Source organism: Protopterus annectens, chromosome 11.part0 (genome assembly GCF_019279795.1).
Source record: "Protopterus annectens isolate FY-2018-M chromosome 11.part0, PAN1.0, whole genome shotgun sequence".
NCBI lineage: Eukaryota > Metazoa > Chordata > Ceratodontiformes > Protopteridae > Protopterus > Protopterus annectens.
The window spans coordinates 245,855,236-245,875,783 of NC_056745.1; the positions used below are offsets into that span (position 1 = coordinate 245,855,236).

Below are 20,548 nucleotides of genomic sequence, written 5' to 3' on the forward strand. Positions count from 1 at the left end.
CTCTGAAGAGTAGAATAAGAGAATACACATGGGGTGGACAGAGGTATATAGTCCAGTCCCAGGAAATAGAGAGTGTTCCTGTTGTGCTCTTAAGGGAAATTGTGGAATTATACTGGTGTGGTCTGGTATTTTTCGTGATGCTCCCACACTGGAGCCAGTAGTGAGGACCGTGGCTCCTTAATTACTGACTCTGGTTTTAAGCCCTGTAGGATATTAACCAGATGTCACATCAATGATACAGGCATTTGACAAAAGCAGCAACTCCCATACATGTATAAATAGATAGATATAAATAAATACACACATATATATATATATATATATATACACACACACATACATATATATATATACATATACACACACACACCTGCTACATTGTTCCTTATAGGTTCACAGGTCCATAGATTAGTACTAGGCTAATTGCCATTGCGAGCCATTTTAAGCCTAGCCAATTATCCCTTGTGAAACTCAAACCCTGCACCTTGTGTTTGTAAGGCAAACACCTTAACCATTAGGCCATCCTCCCAACCTCTGGAGTGTTTGCCAGTATCCATGAGTTTTCCCTCACTATGGATACTGATTTTTTTTTAATAATAAAAGCTTTTTCTCTTTACCCAGCTATATTACCAATTTTATTGTGCCAGTAAATCTGATAAAATAGCAAGCAAGGAGGACATGATTTTTTACAAAATTTTCATATATTCCTATTATATCTGGCTAATGCTCTGACACCAACAGATTCATAGATATTCTAAGGTCATTGACTTTTATGACTACCTACACCTTGCCAGTACCATCCCCAAAGACTGAACCTCCTTTCCCCAGGAGGACCATATTCATTAATCTTGGAATAAATTTGTGAAAGATCCATCGAGTCATCTAAGTTATATTTACAAGATGATAGTTGCACGTGTTAACATGCAGGGGAAGTTTATTAAAGATTTTAGGTAGGCTCTGGGCTATAAACCTTTCCCTGCACCATGTTTTATTTATCTGCCAGTGATGATATCTCACTTCAAGAGTCTGTAACACACTTAATAAAGGGATATAGCTTTTAACTTCTTTTGATTGGTCAAAAACCTTAGGTCTGTGATCTTTTTGCTAAGGAACCTTTGGAGTCTTTCTAAAACTTGATAAATTCTGATAATTCCAGAAGAGGACACTGAATTCATAAATGGTCTGATCAATGCAAAGTATGTGGCGTTATTACCTCTTTAGATCTTGATAATACTCCTGTGGAAATTAGCTGTGTTAAATAGAAGGATTTCCTAACAACCATTGTCACAATGGTCAAGAGTGTGAATCATCACCCTAGGTTGCTAGGTACTAGGCTCCACTTTTTTTTGTAGTGTCAATCCAAAGTGATGATACCGTGCATTTTAACATTTACATTCAGCCTGCTTTTAAGTACATCAAGACTTTACAAGGTAGAGCTCATTTTGGAGGGTCTAGGTGTCAGAGCATGAATTAAGAACAAACTCCAGTTTAAAGACATCTGCAAGCTTTGTAAGCAACAGGTCTTGGCTCTCTACTTTAAGATCTGAGAAGTAAAGGCCAAAAAGAAGAGGTCCCAGCACACACCCTTGAGACATTCCTAATCACTTTCATATTTTCTGATCAGGTGCCTGGAACCAGCACTGTGTGGGTTCTTCCCTCCAACCAGTCTGCTATTCATCTGACCACATATGGACAACTTTTAAAGTGTTTAGATTTTGTATGAGACCAGCAGACACCATCTACAGTCTCTGTAACCTTTTCAGAGAAGTCTATGAGATTTAGCAGACGAGATCTAAACTTCAATAAAGCCAAACTGTTGGGGGTCAAGTCTAATATTCTTGACTGTGGAAATTCAGAGATGTATATCGTTGGGTGAGGTCACACCTTCATACTGTGCTGTGGGTGGATGTCCCTCCAAAATGGCGGTGGACTTCCAGAATCTCAGACTATGACTCTGGTATCTGTGTGATCATAGCTCAACTGCTCCTACTGCCCCCCTCCTTTTAACAAGCAAACCACATCCGAGAGAAAACTTACTCTCCTTGTTCACCTACAGATAATATTGCATCACTCATAAGGCCCACCATTTCCAAGGCAACAGAAAAAAAACGTGTTCTCAAAGGTTGCTCTAGCAGCCTGGTACACTCTGCCAAAAAATATCCCTGAACTTCAAAACCTAAGTACTGTAAGAAAGAAGTTAGGCAGAATCCTTTATGAAGGAATGCAAGTGTCACGGTTTTGATAATGGCTAATGATCTGAAACTAGCAGCACACTCATGCCCAGTCATTTTAATACATGAAGAGCTCCTTGTTACCTCATCAGTAAATATGCCAGAGTGAAAATTCTTAAACTTGTGTATTGTTTTTTCTCTTATCTTACTGTACACATACTTAGTGACACAGCCAATCAAACACAAATAATTTAAACAATATAAAAAATATAACAATACAATTAAAATGAACTGTATTATATATATGTTTTATACTTGTATTGTTATATATTTTTTATATTACTTTAAATTAAGTCTTTGATTGGCTGTGTCATTAAGTATGTATTATTTAAAAGGAGTCATTTTCCTTGAATTTTAATAGCACTGAGAAAGGGTGAAGGGTGCTTGATAACTGAAAGCTTTGCATCTACATTAAAACTGCGGTTTTTGGATTTTATTTTGTGTAGTTGTATCCACCACACTTTAAATCTGACTTTTTTTTTTTTTGACAACATACAGATAAGGCAGGCCATAAGCTCACTACACAATGACAGTCATATACAAGGACTGGCTGCCCTGATATTATGAGCTATTTGTTGCCCACTCAGTCTACAAGCAATATACATTTGCAAGTACTCAGTCATACTGCTAGCCATTTGTGTGACATCCAGTGCAGGGGTGCACCACCCTTCAGAAGGAAAGCCAAAATAAGCTTATTGTGCACTTTCAGAATACTTTGTTCTTCCTCAGAGCTGCACACATGCCCAGAATATGTTACAATTCCTCCTAACACAGTTAGTCAGATATCCAGTATAGATGACCAATAGGGCGGCGCAGTGGTGCAGCGGTTAACATTGCTGCCTCACAGCAAGAGGTTCTCTGGTCCGATTCTTGGCTGGGGTGCCTTGTGTGTGTAGTTTGCATGTTCTCCCTGTGTTCACGTGGGTTTCCTCCGGGTACTCCAGTTTCCTCCCACATTCCAAAGACATGCATCTGGAGCATTTCTCCCCGGGCCTCCGCTGAAAACAGGCTCTGTGGAACCTAGTCGGACTTTTCCCAGTCAGCAAATGTTAAATAAATAAATAAAAATAAAAAACTCAACACAATGGTGGTGGTACTGTAATACACTGCAGTTTCATACCTCTGTGTTTGAAACACAGGCAAATTAGATCAGGTTGCATGAATGTTTATGAATCACTTTATTTTGCTGTCATGCATCTGCTACTCAAGGAGCTGCCTATGCTTGTGTCTGCCTGCTTATAGACACAAATTCATGAATACGAGCCCTCTATGTACACATGTTGTGCTGCTTCATAGATGCATAGCGCACTACTCAGAAACACAGCTAGGATGAGGCAAACAGGGCAGCTGCCATGGCCGTTAGGTATCAGGGGAAGTGATTGGCAAACTTAGTTTTCAATTTTTTTCTCCTTGTATAAACTTGAGGTTGAACAGTACACAGGGAGGGCATTACGATCTGGCAGCAGGGAAAGTGTGTCTGATCATATTATCTGGCATGCTACCTTAGCAAGGAAAGAGTGATCAGAGAAAGGACCTTTGTTTTCTTTTTCCTGTTGCACACAGAGTGAGGACATAGGGTGTTAGGATCTGTCATGCCTCCTTTACATAAAACAGAGGAACACCAAATAGAAGAATGGACCTTATTTTTTTTTTTTTGCTCATCAATTCAGAGTTGTGGGATGCCAGATAAGGCAGCAACACCAGGCACCAAATGAGTCAGCTAAGGCACTGACACTACTTGTGATTCAGAAATTACACTGAAAATTTAAGTTACAGGCTATCATTTCAGTGAGACCACTTTCTGAGGTGAATAGGTATAATGGCAGTTTTTTGCTAGTGCCTGCCTGACAGCACCTACATGGTGCATAAAGGACAGCAAGTCTTTCTTCATAACCAGTTCAGTGAGCACATGCTGGGACCCTACGATGTTCACAAATGATACCTGGTATGATCTGGATGAGGTACTGACCTCAGTTACAGGCATCACCAGGAAGAAGTTACAGTGCAGGCATGATGATGACATGTGGCCCGAGAACACTATCTCCAGCTTTGGGAAGTACAGAATGGTGTTGCAAGTGGACACCATTAATTTGTGTTTTGAAGCCTGTTTTGCACTTGGGTCCATTGTTTCCTAATGGACAATATTTTTCAAGGTTAGAGAGGTGCACATGATCAGTAATGTACTACTTCTACAGTAGCAGATATAATACCAGAGTCCTCCTATGACATGCACTGACCTCGAAGAACAAAGATACATTTGCAAGGTCTGCTGTATTTGCTCTTAAAAGACTTGGGGGACACAAATAAGCACATACACATCTTTGTCTTTAAATGAAACTATACAATTACGAAAGAACCCAAGGGAAAAAAAAACAGTTAAATGTTAACCACAGCCTGCTCTATGTGCCATGAATGAAAAAAGAGAAAGGCATATTTAAATAAAGTAACAGCCAGAGATCTTTATCAAACAGTATCAAAGCAAGGTGATAAAACTAGAAGCACTTATTTGCTAACAGAAGAGCCAGTATCACAGCCATTAGGAAAATGATTGCAGAATACAGACAGCAGAGACCAAATTGCACATAAAACCTACATAAAACCACAGGAGAAAGTGAAAGAAAATGATTCTAAATATGTAGTACAGAGTGGGCTTACCTCAAGCTTCTTTCCTAGATTGGATTGATTTGTCTCTGCTAATTGTTGTAAGCAAACGTCTAGAAATTCAGAGTCTTCTGAAAACTTTATATACTGCACAAAAGTGAGAAATAGACCCATGTCAAAAAAAAAACCGTCAGCATCAACAATTCTAGTTAAACCAGTTAAGCAGTGGACTGAATATTGCTTTCAATTGCTTTCAAATTCCATGAAAGCTAATGCGAACACTTCATGAGTTAAAAAATAACTGTCCTTTAAAATGACTTCACACTCTAGGACAAGCAGCTTAATCTGCATTTACACTTGAAATAAATATCGACATCTGTACAAAACAGGAACTATCAATGAAAATGATGAAGTTATTATTCTACATATTAAACAGACACTTTGCAATTACTAAGTGTTCACATACCTTTCAACCACAAGATATTTGGACAAAGGCACAAATAATGGGTGGACAAAGACCTAATAGGGACTTTTTAAATATTGCTCTTACAAACTTAGAAAGTGGATAGAACAGGTTATGCATTAGCATGAATTTTCTGAAAGATGTGAAGTCTGAAACTGAAATGTGTGCCATTTTCTGACTTCAGTCCTCAATGATTTGCCAGAAAACCACAATTGTATGAGAAACAGACTAAAAATTAGTCAACAATCTGGAAATTCTGAAAAAATCTGTACAGTTGAGAGGTATGTCACACCCAACAGAACAGGATGGGTGTGAAAGTGCAAATTGTTGAACCAGTCTTGGTGCTACTTATTTGACTTGGTCTATAAGGTGGTGGATGGCAACTGCCTCCAGTACTAGCATACATTACAGCCTCCCATTATTTCAAAACATGTTGTCTTCACAATTTAAGTGTGGCACATAACTGAAGGCCATAATCTAATCTTAATTCTGCTTATGCAGAGGCATACAAACCAGTATTTGTTTCACTTAGACCTAAGCATACTGAAACAGCCCGGCATCTAAAATATATTACTTATTTTCAGTATTTCTCAACCATATGAAACCAGCTGTAGGTTGCTCATCTAATTCCTGGCTACTCTCGACTCAAAGTTAACGAGCAAAAAAAAAAAAACCCAAAGTCCGTTCCCCTCACCTAAGGAAGAAGCTAGCTCTGTTCTTCAGTCTGGTGCTCCACACCTAAGGTATGGTTGCTTTCTACAGCTTACACCATCATACAGTGTGTGCTATTACGAAAGTACAGGAATTACCATTCCTTTACTACTTTCTAACTTAAGACTTGCTAGAAACTAATATCTTCATGGAATCACTCCCTTTCTGCCAGTGTTGATACATGCACATGTGTACCATGCAAAATCCCTGCATTCTGTATCGTCACTGTGTATCGATTATGCTTACATTTGCCTGTTTGAAGTCTTATTTATATACGTAACAAAGTTTGCATTCTGCTGTCGGTGACATTTATGTTCTGCTGCTGTTTGTAGTATTGTTATATTTGTTACAATGCCAATATTCTGATGCCAGTTTTATTCATGCTAATTGCCAAAATTGCCTGAGTCATGGCTGAAAAGGGTCCTTAACAGTTCACTAACCTGTTTAACAAATGAAAATTTTCTTATAGCTGTACAACTGCAAGTTAGGGAAGTGGATGACATTTTTAGTCACTATTTTTGCAATTTTAATCACAGACAGCTAAATGCATTTACCTTGGAGCTGAAGTGTAGTCTAAAGTACCAACCTCTGATTCAAGGATTTCTAATCCTAGTGTCTCTAGCCAGTTTTGTAGCATACAGGGATAAAAGCCTTGGCTAAGGCCCATGAGATGTACTCAAACAGACTAGCTGGTGGAGAAGCTGAATTGGAGGAAGGAATGTGCGTGTGAAATCAAGCTAGCCTTCCTTGGGTGTGTGTTTGGAGGTGATCCGCTTTGAGAATGATAGTTATTAGCAGCTGGGAGTCAGATCCTGAGCTACATGTTCACAGAGCAGCAGATCCAGAAGGATCATCTGGGTAGTGCAACAGGGGTCATGGACATGCCCAGAGTTACTGCATGGGACTTTTCATTCTTATGCTGAAAGAAACAGAACTATGGCAAGAAAAAGAAACCAACAATAAAAGGCAAAGATGCTAGTCCATCCTCACTTGAAGCTCGACCCCATCAGCCACAGGGAAAGAAGGGATCCAACTAAGAAAAATGGATGGCCTGAGCCATTTCAATGTTTTAGTGGGATATAGCTTCTTAATTTCACTGCAGGTGAACACAGTTCCAGTAGTGGCTTGGGTCCCTGTAAGAGCTGATCTGGGAGGATGGGGGTAAATGACTACTGCCAGCTCACCCATCCCAGGGGAAGGAGGTGGCTCTGGCTCACACCAAGGATGACTCTGTGGGAACTTTAGGTGCAACCCAGTGGAGTTCAAGCCAGCAGTCTCTGTACTGTCATGATGTTTAACACCAGTAAACCAAAGGGGAATCCAGTATGAGGCAGCATGTTATCCCTAGCGGAATCCCTGAGAGGAATGGGTGCACAATCTGAAACTTTTTTTTTTTTTTTTTAACAGAGCCTACACCTCCAGTACCCTCTGAGTTAATGTCATTTATGATAACTTGTTTAAAGAGAAGATGAGTGCTCATCTGAGAATGCTTCTGTAACAATATGGACAACAGCTAAACATGAAACCCATTCTTGAAGCAGACAGAGGTAATTTGGAAAGGTGTTATTATATTCATCCACATACTGAAATACTTACATACCAACCTGTACTTAAAATACTGTACTGTTAACTATGATCACTCATTGTTCAGTCACAGTCTTGGTACTGTATAAAAATACTGATCATAGTAACAGTAAAGTCTTTCAAGAAGTACATACTAGTATGCAACTATTTCAGTGCAGAATGATTCTTTGCATAGTTCTGAGTATGACTATGACTGAACTACTGAAAGAACTGCATGAAACAGATTCTAGGTCAAAAATACATTACCGTTGATACAGAAAGTAACAGCAGAAAGGACAAATAGTTGGAAACAAGGAATTAAACAGTGTATGCTGCAAAAGTCTTTAAATGTAAGCAAATTCTCACTGCTTGCATTTTAAGGCAATGGTTGGCATGCAGAGGGAAGCTTCCCATTAGGATAAGCTAACTAGGGGCATCCGGAAGTGAGAAGGTGGGCTACCCACCTAGTCTTCTCCCCTCGCCAGAGTGATAGGGATTTCTGGGGCAGGAATGGATAGGGTGTAGTGCTCTCACTTAGCCAGAGAGTACTTGGCTCCTTTTCTGCCAGAACAAATGGACGTAATGGGTGGAAGCATGGGGCCTAAGGATAGAATACTTCCCCCCTTTTATCCCTCTATCCCCCTCATCATACTACATCCCATCTCTTTACTCTTTCTACCAACCTCTTTCTACCAACCTCTTATTACCTTCACTCACTGCTCCCTGCCTTAGCCATTGTCCTCTTCTGTCTATTTCAAGTCTTCTAATATCCCCGACATCTGGGCCTTAGAATTTCTCTTTTAGCCATTCTGCCATTAATAACCTTTTGCATCTCTCCCCATGCTCCCCCCTGCCTTGCATCTACTCCAAATAAGCATAACATCCATAATTTCTTTACCTCTATCATATAACAAAATTCAAAAAAAAAAAACTAGACTAGATATCAAAGTTTAGTCTTTTCATCTTTGATGCAAACACTTTAACAAAGAATATGGGACAAGACTATTTAAAAACCCTTCAAGCAAGTCAAGTGTCTATGCACTACCAGTCATAAAAAAGTAATGTGAAAAAGCATGGGTTTTCTTCCTTTTAATAGCCATTTAATATTGACTGCATCATTCAAGCTACCGTGCAAGCTGGTTTTAAGCTGAATTCCAAGCAGTCTATCAAACATCAACACCTTTATAATCCATGTCAACATAATCCAAAACAAAAAAGGAAAATGTTTTAAAACCAACATAAATTGAGCAGCTCCAGTGGCATAAAGGGATAAAATCCCTGAATACAGCCTAGCTGGCCCCAGTTTGATAATTGGCTAGAGCGACTAATGGCTCTAGAGGCAGGAGAGGGATAGCTGTGCCCAACATTGGGGTGGCAGTAACGTGGGCATTCCAGACTGTGATTCCTGGTGGAGACTGGGGATGTCAAGTTGTATGGGGGCATGTGCAAGGAAAGGAAAGGAAGAGTGGGGTGGGCCTGGCTGATGCAGAGGCAGGGTGATAAGCTCTACCCCCATTGTCATCCCACCCCTCAGATGCAACCAGGAAGACTGCAGTGGGAGCAGTTAGCAATGAGGAAGGCCTAAGCATAAAAAACCCTGGCTAATAGCAACACCCAAAATGCCCTTAGGTTCTGTGACTGGCCTAGCTATATCAGAGTAAGTCTGGTAAATGAAGCAGCTGAGAGAACCCAGCATGGATGTGGGGCAGTGGGTAGAAGTCTGTAAAATGACAAGAGGGAAAAGTTGCTCAAAAAACATAACATGAACTGGAATGTTTATACAGTTTACTGTTTTGCTCTAATACCATTTGTACCTCATCCGAGACAGCCTGTGATACTTCTTACCTATGCAAGAAAAATTGCAACAGTTACATTGGACTAAGTACACCTCAAAAACAGAAGTGCAATCAAAATGCTCTTTTCACTTCTAAGCTCCTATTATAACAGTGGCATAAGGGCTATTCATCGTGTATTTGCAAGACTTACAGAAACCACATGGAAGTGTACTTTTTAATCATACTTCAAGTATGTTTATCGTATACCTTGCTGTTTATAAAAATGTATTTTCTTATGCAAAAATTCTTAGTGCCAGACTATGCCGAAGAAGTCCTCATGAACGTCTAGAATGTTACAGTTATTAGAGAAATCTCCAATGGGCAGGCTAGCAGAGTATTTCATGGCCTACAATATACAAAAATTTAAAAATGTTATCAATCACCCATCTATCGTAACTCTTATCCAAAAACATATCCTTTACAATCATTAATTCTCTCTCAAAAATCATGTAATCAAAAGACAGCCTAAAAATACGTATGGCCTGCATCTTCTTTAGTGAATTTGGGGAAGCAACCCATATAGCACGGTCATAAGCATTACTGAATGTGGACTTTCAGTACATTATTGATACCCACATGAAATGAAAAGCAATTAAATCTTTAGACCATCTGGCTGTAAATTTAAAGAAGAAATAACCAAATTGTTACAATGTGAAACAATGGAGGCCAAATATGTTTCATGCCCCCGCCACATGAAAAAACAAGTTGTCAATGTATTATACCATACAATCTTATGAACTACAAAAGTCTACCTGATAAATTGTCCCCATACACTCAACAGAAAGGTCACTAGGTTATTGATAAAATTTGCTGTTACAACTAAATCAAATATATTAACCAAAATGATGCTAAACAATTCACAAATCACTTCAAGGCTCATTTGACAGTGTGGTTGATACAGAAGTACTCTCATACCATCCCAGTACTATCCTGTGGAATAACCATATAAAAATCTTTAATATCCATAGTCATTAATAGCACACCAATCACAAATGCAACAAAATGAATCGCATCTAAAACATGTCAAAAATCTCCATCAACTGAATTACTCAAGCAACCAGATGCCTGTTAGTGAATATCACTTTGGATTCCCATTTTGGAACCAATTACTGACATTAATAGGCTTAAAAGGTGAACTTACCAGTGGCAGTTGGTGACTTCAAATCAAAGGGGGGCTGCAGGAGATAGCTGAATGGGTGGGGTCAATTGGGAAGGGGTGTGGCCAATTAGAAAGGGGAGGAGCTATACTCAAAACCACAAAAACTAAATATGCTGCCCTGGGTGCAAAACAGTCATTATGCGAGTCCAATCAAGACAAAATGAAGTGTAGAAGAATAAAAATATTTCAATGCATTGACTGCATGACAGCTTACTTAATATCTAGATGGAAACAAAAAGGTTGTGAGGCATGAAAAAATAAATTACTTTTTAAATACATTACTGGAAGCCAGTCAAAATCAAGTACAAGAAAAACAAGCAGCACTCAACTCAAACCACTTTTCCTTGCACTCCAGTTCTAATTATAATTTATATTCAGCTTTATTAAAGTACCAAGTAACATGCTGAAAGTAGCAATCTCTGTGATACCCTCACTTGTAAAAATGTTTCTTATCCAAAAAAGACCTGCCGTCTGACAACTATCTACTTGTTTCATGGGGAAAACCTGATCAAAGTAAAATATGAAAAACAAATAAGAAACAAGCTCAAGATACATTGCTTAAAAGGATTACTGCACAGGCTATGGACTACACACGATTGGCATGCTGTTTAGTTTACAGGTAAAGCCTGCAGAGATGACTGGAAGTCTCTAAGTGTAATGAGCTTCTTAAAATAATGTAATCCTGTCCTTTGTTACAAATACTATCATATGCATTTCAATACCCAAGGCTTATACATTATCTAGTTAAGTTTTCTCTGCATGGCAACAACAGAAAGGCTTTCAATGCTGGCATTTCTTTAACAGTATGCTTATTAAAGCTTACTTGCATCTTACAATCTCAGACAAGCTTACCTGATGGTCATTAAAGCATTGCTAATTAAACACAGAGCAACAGGCACTTTGAGTAATAAGCATAAATCAACAGTACAAAAATATGACAAACCAGACCATTCTGCATAATCAAGGACAGATGAAGAGCCACTGTAGTACTTGTGTCTACCTTGGATGGGGGGATACTCTGCACATTTACACTGCATAACTACTCCTTGCTTTGCCTGGACACATCCAGAGTCACTACATGAGGTAGTGGGGTGCAAATGTCACAATTTGAAAGGTATCTGGCTGACTGTGATGGCCCCGACACATTTTGTCATACCTCTCAACCTCGGAGCAAGAAATCTGGACAAAGCCATACATAGAAGTAGGACAAAGGCCCAAAAATATTTTAAATATTGCTCTTATAAACTTAGAAAGATAACAGAATAGGTCTTGCATTAGTATGAATTTTCTGAAAGGTATGAAATCTGAAACTCAAATGTCTGCCATTATTTTCTAACTTCAGCCTTCAATGATTTGTCACTAACTTTCAAAAAAAAAAAAAAAAAAAAAAATGAAAAATGGACCAAAAATGTGATGCAAAAATATAAAATAGCCACACAATACAGCTGAGAACCTGTCAAAGAAAGGACACTAACATTAGTACTGCTAACTTGAGCAGCTGACAAAATAATCTACATGTATTTCTGAAATAAAAGTAATCTATAACTCTCATTATTACTGTTATTTATTAATTGTAAACCCTCCATGTTTTCTTCCAAAATTGTTATTTTGCAGAGGGATTATTAGGGGGAAAAGCAACATTTTGAGCCAAAATCGGGGACAGTTGAGAAGTTTGGCTATGCCTAATTCTATAAAGCAATTTATTTGCATGCACCTCTCAACCTGTTAATACAATAAATCTGGACAAGGCCAAATATATTGGGGGAACATATAAACAGTACTAAAAATTGCTCTTGTATAAACTGAGACAGTTGATAGAATAACAGGTCTTTAGCATGTATTTTTCTGAAGGTTATGAAGTCTGAAACTCAGTGTGTCATTATTTAGTGACTTAATTCCTAAATGATTTGCCAGAAAACTACAAATTTTATGAGGAACAAAATCAAAAAGAATAAGCAAAAATCTATTCATTCTTTGAAAATCTGGACAGTTGGGAGGTATAGTTCAGCTGGGGCTGAGTTTGTCGCCCTTCCCCCTTACAACATAGTCGAATGGAGCCTCCCCCTGTAGCCATTCCAATGATCCATTACTTGGCTATTTCACTCCATTTACCATAAATACTAATGTGCATACTGCTTTACTTCTATGATGATTTGGGCTTCATTTGAAAGTTTTATTTTGTATTTTACAGCACAAACAACAAGACATCTGCTAAACAAAGCAATGCAGTCTCACAATAAAAACAGACTTAGCATTAAAATTTCTCTGCCCTTGAAACTCACATTCTTTGAAACAATTGAAACCCACATTCAAAGAAAATACATTTTGCCAGTGGCAGATGAAGATTAATTCTGGGCTGTTTTCAAATCATAGGCCCCTTGCATATGAAACATACATGTGCTCTTTGATACACCTTCCTGATTGTACTAAATTATATTCCTTGTACAATACAGTACGGTGTTTTAAATTTATTAAACAATGAAACAAAACGCATGCACCAATAATGACAAAATTGCCCAATTCAGAACATTTTTCTAGAAAACAATGAAACAAAATGCATGCACCCATAATGTCAAAACTGCCCAGTTCAGAACATTTCCATCATAAAAGTCTACTCAAACTTCGACAGTCCACCATTATCAGTAAATATGTACAATTCTACAGTCCACCATTATCAGTAAATATGCACAATCTCTGAAGAAGTAAAAGTCATCTAAATAATTCCACATTAAAGAAATCTGTAACTAATGAAGAGGTTGCTGCTAGCAAACACCTTTATATTTCATGGTTTCATCGAAAATAGTGCATCTGTTAACCCTGAGGAATAAATTGCCTATATTACGTTAAAAAAATGATAAACTAGTAATATTGCAATAGGAAATGGATGGCAAACTGATAACAGGCTCATAGTTAGTATCTTCGCCAAGGAAGACCTTCTCAGTATGGCAGCATCCACCCCTTGTGGGAGTAGAACCCACAGCCTTCTGCATCATAAGCAAGTACACAACCTGTTGTGCTATTAACAATGCAAGCAGACTTAGCATAAGCAGCACTAAACTTCTCTTCCCCTGCAGCTCTCAGCTCCTTGTAAAATCTATTCAATACTCAACTGCATCTCAACTTCGCAGCACAAGAAATTGGAAAAAGCCAAAATTGATTGGGGGGGGGATCCCAAAAACCAGGGACGCATTAAACATTGCTTGTATAAATCCTGGAAAGTTGCTAGAATAAAATGCTGTGTTACCATCATACATTTTACTGCCAAGTTCTCTGTACAAAACAGTCAGAGCAACATACCACTATGCCAAATCAGCTGCTTTGTGAAAGAGAGGAAGACTGAAACATAAATGGCTATCATTTAGTGAATTCAGTTCTCACCATAGCTGTCAACCTCTTAGCACAAAACACCTGGACAAACCCAGTAATGAGGGAATACAGCCCTCAAACATATTCAGTGAATTCAGTTCTTGCCATAGCGGTCAACGTTAGCACAAAAAACCTGGACAAAGCCAATAATGGGGGAATACAGTCCCAAAAATAGGGACAAATTTCAAATATTCATCTTATAAACTTAGAAAATTGCTAGAATAAAAGGTTGTATTACTATGTATTTTCTGAAGAATATGAAGTCTGAAATTCAAATGCCTGTCAATTTTACTTCTGACGGAACAAAAACAATTTTCAGCAGATGCTCAGGGAGAAATACTGCAGACACGTCTTTGTAAAATGGCAGGACACCAGAGCAAATCCACACAAACACAGGGAGGAGATGGAGATGCAGACTCCACACAGAAGGCACCCCAACCAAGAATCAAACCAGAAAAAGTACAGTTTTGTACCTACCATAAATGTAGATGTTCGAAGATCCACATTGCTGCAGTCCTTACACTTGGGTAGTCCGCTGTCCTCGGTCGGCCCGAATATCAAAGTATACGGCTGACGTCGGTCAGGGCGCATTTGACTGACGTCAGGGTACAAATGCGCATGACCGACGTCATATCCTCAGTCTTTTCTTGCCCCAGATGTCAGAAGACCCTAAAAATAAAGGTCAAAACCAAAAGACAGCAAACAACCAACCAACCACCCTTGCACTAACTATAATATATACAATATACACAATATGTACAACCCAACCCACACAACCACCTCTAACTACAGAGGGAAGGAGGGAGGGACTGCAGCAATGTGGATCTTGAACATCTACATTTATGGTAGGTACAAAACTGTACTATGTTCTTCATCTCACATTGCTGCAGTCCTTACACTTGGGTAGAATCCCAAAGCAGAGGTAAGGGAGGATGGCTAACTACAAGGAAGCAGGAGAAATGCCCTGCAAAACAGCAGTGGCAAAACCAGCCCTGGACTTAGAGTAAAGTGGCAGGTGATAATGCTTAGAGAAAGTATGCACAGAACTCCAAGTAGCTGCCTCCAAAATATCCTTGGTTGCCACTCCCCTTAAAAGCTGTTGAAGTGGCAGTAGCCCTAGTGGAATGAGGCCTAATCCCAGCTGGAATCTCCTTGCCATGATGGGAATAACAGAAAGCAATGCAAAACCCAATCCACTTAGAAATAGTTTGTTTTGACACAGGCTTGCCCTGAGAACTCAAAGCAAAAGAAACAAACAACTGCTGAGACTGCCTGAACCCTTTAGTTCTGTCCAAATAATAACGCAACTGCCTGTGAACATCTAAAGTGTGCAAAATCTTTTCCCCTTTGTTTTGGGGATTTGCATAAAAAGTAGGCAAATGAATAGTTTGGTTTAAAGCCACACTAGAAACCACCTTAGGCATAAAGGAAGGATTAGTACGTAATGATACCCTATCCTTATGGAAAATCAAGAAAGGCTCAACCGCCATAAGGGCCTGTAATTCAGACACCCTTCTTGCAGAGGTAATGGCCAATAAAAAGCAGTCTTCCATGATAAATATTTCAACTCAGCAGTAGCTGCAGGCTCAAAAGGTTGTAGAGTGAGTTTCTCCAACACAAAATTGAGATCCCAAGCAGGAGCAGGAGCTGGGGTCTTATATTCTTTGCCCCTCTAAGAAATTGCTTGAACAAAGGATGAGAAAACAATGGTGGGTCACAATCATAGTGAGCCGAAATTGCTGCAGCATGAACCTTAATAGAAGAGAAAGACAAACCTTTGTCCAGTAACTCAGTAAGATATTGAAGAGCCACACTCAAATTAGGCCCAGAAACATCAAAATCTTTGCTGCACTCCAAAATAAAAATCTCTTCCATTTATCCGTAGACTTTCCGTGTACTAGGCCTTCTAGCTTCCAAAATAACATTCAAAACTTGCTGAGGAAGTGGAGGCCCACTATGGTTCAAAACAGAATATGCCAGGCTGTTAGGTGCAGAGAGTGAAGCTTGACATTGAGCAAATGGCTGTCCTCCTGTGACAACAGGTGTGGCATCTAAGGTAAAGGCTATGGAGGCTTCCGTACTAGACTTCTTAGTAATGGGTACCAGTGCTGTCGAGGCCAATCTGGAGCTATTAAAATCATCCTTGGCTTGTCCTGTCTGACCTTCAGAAGTACCTTTGGGAGGAGAGGCAGAGGTGGAAAGGCATACACATGAAGATTGCTCCAATTGAAAGAAAGAGCATCCACTCTCCAAGCTGTGGGATGAAACCTTTTTGTGCGAAACTTTGGCAGCTGATGGTTTAGTGGAGAAGTGAACAGATCTATGTCTGGAGTTCCCCATGACACTGTCAATATCTGAAATACATGAGGATCCAATTTCCACTCGTGGGGATCCATAATTGCCTGCTCAACACATCTGCTAAGGAGTTCTGTGCTCCTGGCAGAAACCTTGCCTGAAGATTGAGCTGTAAACTGAGAGCAGTCTCCCACAAAATCATTGCTCGCCTGCATAGAGGATAAGAACCCTTGCTTGTTGATGTACCACATGACAGTTGTGTTGTCTGTTAGAATCAACACCTGTCCTGGAAGAAGGAATTCCTTGAAAGCAATTAATGCAAACTGGACTGCTAACATCTCCTTCATGTTGATATGTAGATGTTGTAGTCTGACAGGCCACTTGTTTTGTATCCACTTTCCATTTAGATGAGCTCCCCAAGCTATGTCTGAGGCATCGGTCGTTAAAATCTGACTCGCCTCTGGCCGGGTCACAGAGAGTCCCTTGTTTAGGTGACATTCCTGAGCCCACCACAAAAATTCCTTCTGAATGCAAGGTATTATTTGAATGACAGTGTCCAGATCCTGGCAGTGCTGTGTCCATACATTTTTGAGATACCATTGTAGCTTCCTCATATGCAGTTTGGCATTGGGAAGCACCAGAATACAAGATGCCATGAACCCTAAGGCTTGAAGGACTGTCCTTGCAGTCAGCCCGGACTGATGAGATAGTTGATGGAAGTAAAGGGATAGACTCTTTTGTTTGTCCGGGGTTAAAAGGCCATCTGGGATGCTGTATTCAGTCTCACACCCAGAAAGCACATGTCTTGAGAGGGTACTAGACTGGACTTTATTTCGTTCACAGAATACCCTAGGCATCTTAGCACTGCTATCACATATTCCAAATGATGAAGAAGCTTTTCCCTTCCTTGAGCCAGAATTAGGCAGTCGTCCAAATAAGGATAGATCTGTATTCCTTTTAGTCTGAAGAAAGCTATCACTGGAGCCAGAACTTTCGTGAACACTCTGGGCGCAGTAGATAAGCCAAAGGGCAATGCAGAGAACTGATAGTGAGAAGTCCCAGCTCGAGATACTTTCTGCAACTGAGTCTGACAGGAACATGAAGGTAAGCCTCCTTGAGATCCAAAGTTACCATCCAATGATCTTTGCCCAGCAGAGGTAAAAGCTGCTGCAACGTCAACATTTTGAACTTGGGAATGTCCAGATAAGTGTTGAGGATAGATAAATCCAAAATTGGTCTCCACGTGTTCCCCTTCTTTGGTACTAGGAACAGGCGAGAATAAAATCCCAGGCCCACTTCTGGCAGAGGGACCGGCTGTATGGCCCCTAGTTGGAGCAACAGAAAAACCTGTTTGTGAGCCTCTATTCTTTGTTGAGGAGGAACGTCTGGCATGCCTTTGAAAGGAGGCAAGGTATGGAAATAAAACCTGTAGCCGTGGTGTATGATATCCAATACCCATCTGTCCTGGGTAATTAAACTCCAATTTTCTTTGAAAAGTGCCAACCTTCCTCCCAAAGGTGCTGCCAGACGAGCAGGCTCTGGCAGCTGAAAAGGTAGGTCATTGGGTCTGCTTACGAAAGGACTGACCCCTGCCCTCACCCGAAGCCTGTGCAGGAGAACTCCCTGTTCTAGGCCTGAAAGAGCCCTGAGCTCTGCCCTTACCACGTCTAGATCTACCCCTAGACTGGGAATCATAAGAAGGATACGTCCACCCTTTAGTAGGCCAATTTCTACTAAACTTTGGAGGCTGGACTTGCAAAAAACCTTTAACAGTCTGCATAGACTTAGCCTTGTCTTCCATTTTCTTTAAAACTGTCTCAACAGGAGGACCAAACAACACGCCAGATTGTAAAGGAGCATCTAAAATCCTTGTTTTAACATGTTCAGACAAATTCTGATCCCTCAACCAGGCGTGCCTGCGAAGAACTGACCCAGTGGCAGCCACCCTAGACGAGGCCTGTACAGCATCAAAACCACATTGCAAAGAATGCTTACCCACCTGTTCAGAAACATGCACTAAATCTTGCAACTCTTTACAATCAATACCAACTGCCAGAGCATCAATCTTAGACTTCAATTGTGAAAGGAGATAATTTTGGTATTTCAACATGTGAAACTGGCAATTCAGAGCCCTCATAGCAAGAGTAGAAGTAGTATAGACTTTCTTTCCCCATCTATCCAAGGCCCTAGCCTCCTTGTCTGCAGGAACTGGATTTTTAACAACAGAAGCCTTAACACCTTTAGGCCCCTGGCTAACAGTTTCTGGGTCCGCCCTAGGACTCTTAAAAAGATACTTATGAGCTTCAGGCACCCTGTAATACCTATCCGGCTTAACAGGAGCAGGAGGCAAAGAATCAGGAGTAAGAGAAGCCTCTGTAAAAACATCTTCCACTACATCCAAAACAGGAGGTATAGCCAAAGGCCTATGCTGGGGTAAAAACAGAAATTCCCTAAGCCTTTTCCTGGAATCAGAGAAGTCCTGACCTTCCCACTTAAAATGCTCCCTCATGGAATGAAGAGTTTCTGAAAAGAAAAATCCTCAGGAGGAGTAGCAGAAGGAGTAGAATCATCCACATCAGAATCAGAATAAGGAGAGTACTCCTGCAAGTCTTCAGCCGAAGACTCTGAAACATCTGAAGCCTGCTCAAAACCCCCCAGCTCAGGCTCCACCCTAGGTCTCTTATCAGGAGGGCATAGAACCCCTAATCAAAGTAATCAAATCTTCTGCCATTTTAAGCATATGCTTCTTGGGCAAAGTACCGGAAGAGCTAGGGGTAACACCAACTGAAGTGAAACCTGGCCTGCCCCTGGGAGAAGCCTTTGAAACAGAAGGAGAGGGCCTAGCCACCTTAGGAAGGGAGGGGAGTATAGTAACCTGAGAAGCCCCCTCAGCCTGACTTGTCTCCTGAGAGGCCACATCTTGCAATAATAAGGTCTCACCCTGGGAAGACAAAGAAACCTCCGGTGGAGCCACCGGCTCCACCGACACCTCTAAAGAACCACAGACGGCTCTTCTAGCCTGGGCTTAACTGCCTTGTCCTTGCGCTTCTTCTAAGCATCCGACGGCATTTTATAGTTGCACCGCTTCCCAAAGACTAACCTTGCACAATCCAACCTTCTCTTTATAGTGCATTTATTAAATCTAGCACAAGAGCGACAGCCAACAACGCCGTGCTCAGGCCCTAAGCAAGGAATACACAAAGTATGATAATCTCTATATCGGTTTCCCACAAGAAATGCAATTATTGACTTTTTCTGACATCCGTAAATGACTGAGGCAAGAAAAACTAAAATATTCCCAACGGGCACTTAGCCAACTTTGAACTCGGTCTGAAACTTCAAATCGAAAAATCTCAGAACGCCAACCGCACTTGCAATGCTGCTTCTGCATCGGACCATGCGGCAAAAGACTGAGGATATGAGTCATGCGCATTTGTACCCTGACGTCCTGACGCCAGTCAAATGCGCCTGACCCTTTGATATTCCGACCGAGGACAGCGGACTACCCAAGTGTAAGGACTGCAGCAATGTGAGATGAAGAACATCCTATAGCTGTGAGGCAACAATGCTACCACTGCACCATCAAATATGTAAGGGGTTAAACATTCAGAAACCTGAAGTCTGAAATTTAAATGCCTGTTAATTTTATTTAACATTTATTAACCAGGACAGTCTGACTTGGAACAAAAAAACTATTTTCAGCAGAGGCCCAGGAAGAAATAATGCAGGCATGTCTTTGTAACATGGGAGGACACTTGCTATGCCAATAGCTACACCAATACAGTTATGGACCACTGGGAAGTTGCATTCATTTTTAAGTCCGTTTTTGCCCATTTTATAAAATTCTATAGGAGGTTTGTAGACTACCTCTACCTGATTTGGGATGGCACTGGCCAGCAGTTGGTTAAGTTTATAGATTTTTTGCAGAATACTATGTATTTTTTTTATCTTTCACCTACAAGACATCAGTTAGAGAAATAGATTTTTTGGATGTCAAGGTTATGGTTAATTCTTCCTCTAAACTTAACACTACTCTACATAGGAAAGAATTTAGAACAAATACACTTCTACAACGAAGTAGCATGCATCCTGGCCATACATTTAAGAACATAGTCAAAGGCCAGGGCATGTGACTCTCAAGGTTAAACAATGATGATGCCTTATTTGAGTGGGACATATACAATTTGAAGTCTGAGTTCTATGATAGAAGTTGCAGGAAGAAGGAAGTGGAGGATACATTACACAATACTGTTAGACATAGGAAGAATATATTTTGCCCTTTTTATTCTGATAAGCCTCCAGTGATGAATGATACTTCAAGTGA

The 20,548-nt window shown here is 40.2% G+C and overlaps 1 protein-coding gene across 6 annotated transcripts in view; it reads right to left on the reverse strand.

The window, feature by feature from the left end:
* The window catches only part of IRAG2 (inositol 1,4,5-triphosphate receptor associated 2), a 1,240,358-nt gene that overhangs the window by 817,897 nt on the left and 401,913 nt on the right, over nucleotides 1-20,548 (reverse strand). For 5 of the 6 annotated variants that reach the window (XM_044087670.1, XM_044087673.1, XM_044087669.1 and 2 more), the window contains exon 17: nucleotides 4,887-4,979. The exons of the other annotated variant lie outside the window; for it this stretch is intronic. In XM_044087670.1, coding sequence (XP_043943605.1) covers nucleotides 4,887-4,979 — 93 coding nt within the window. The remainder of the gene's footprint in view (nucleotides 1-4,886; nucleotides 4,980-20,548) is intronic. 6 annotated transcript variants of the gene reach the window in all.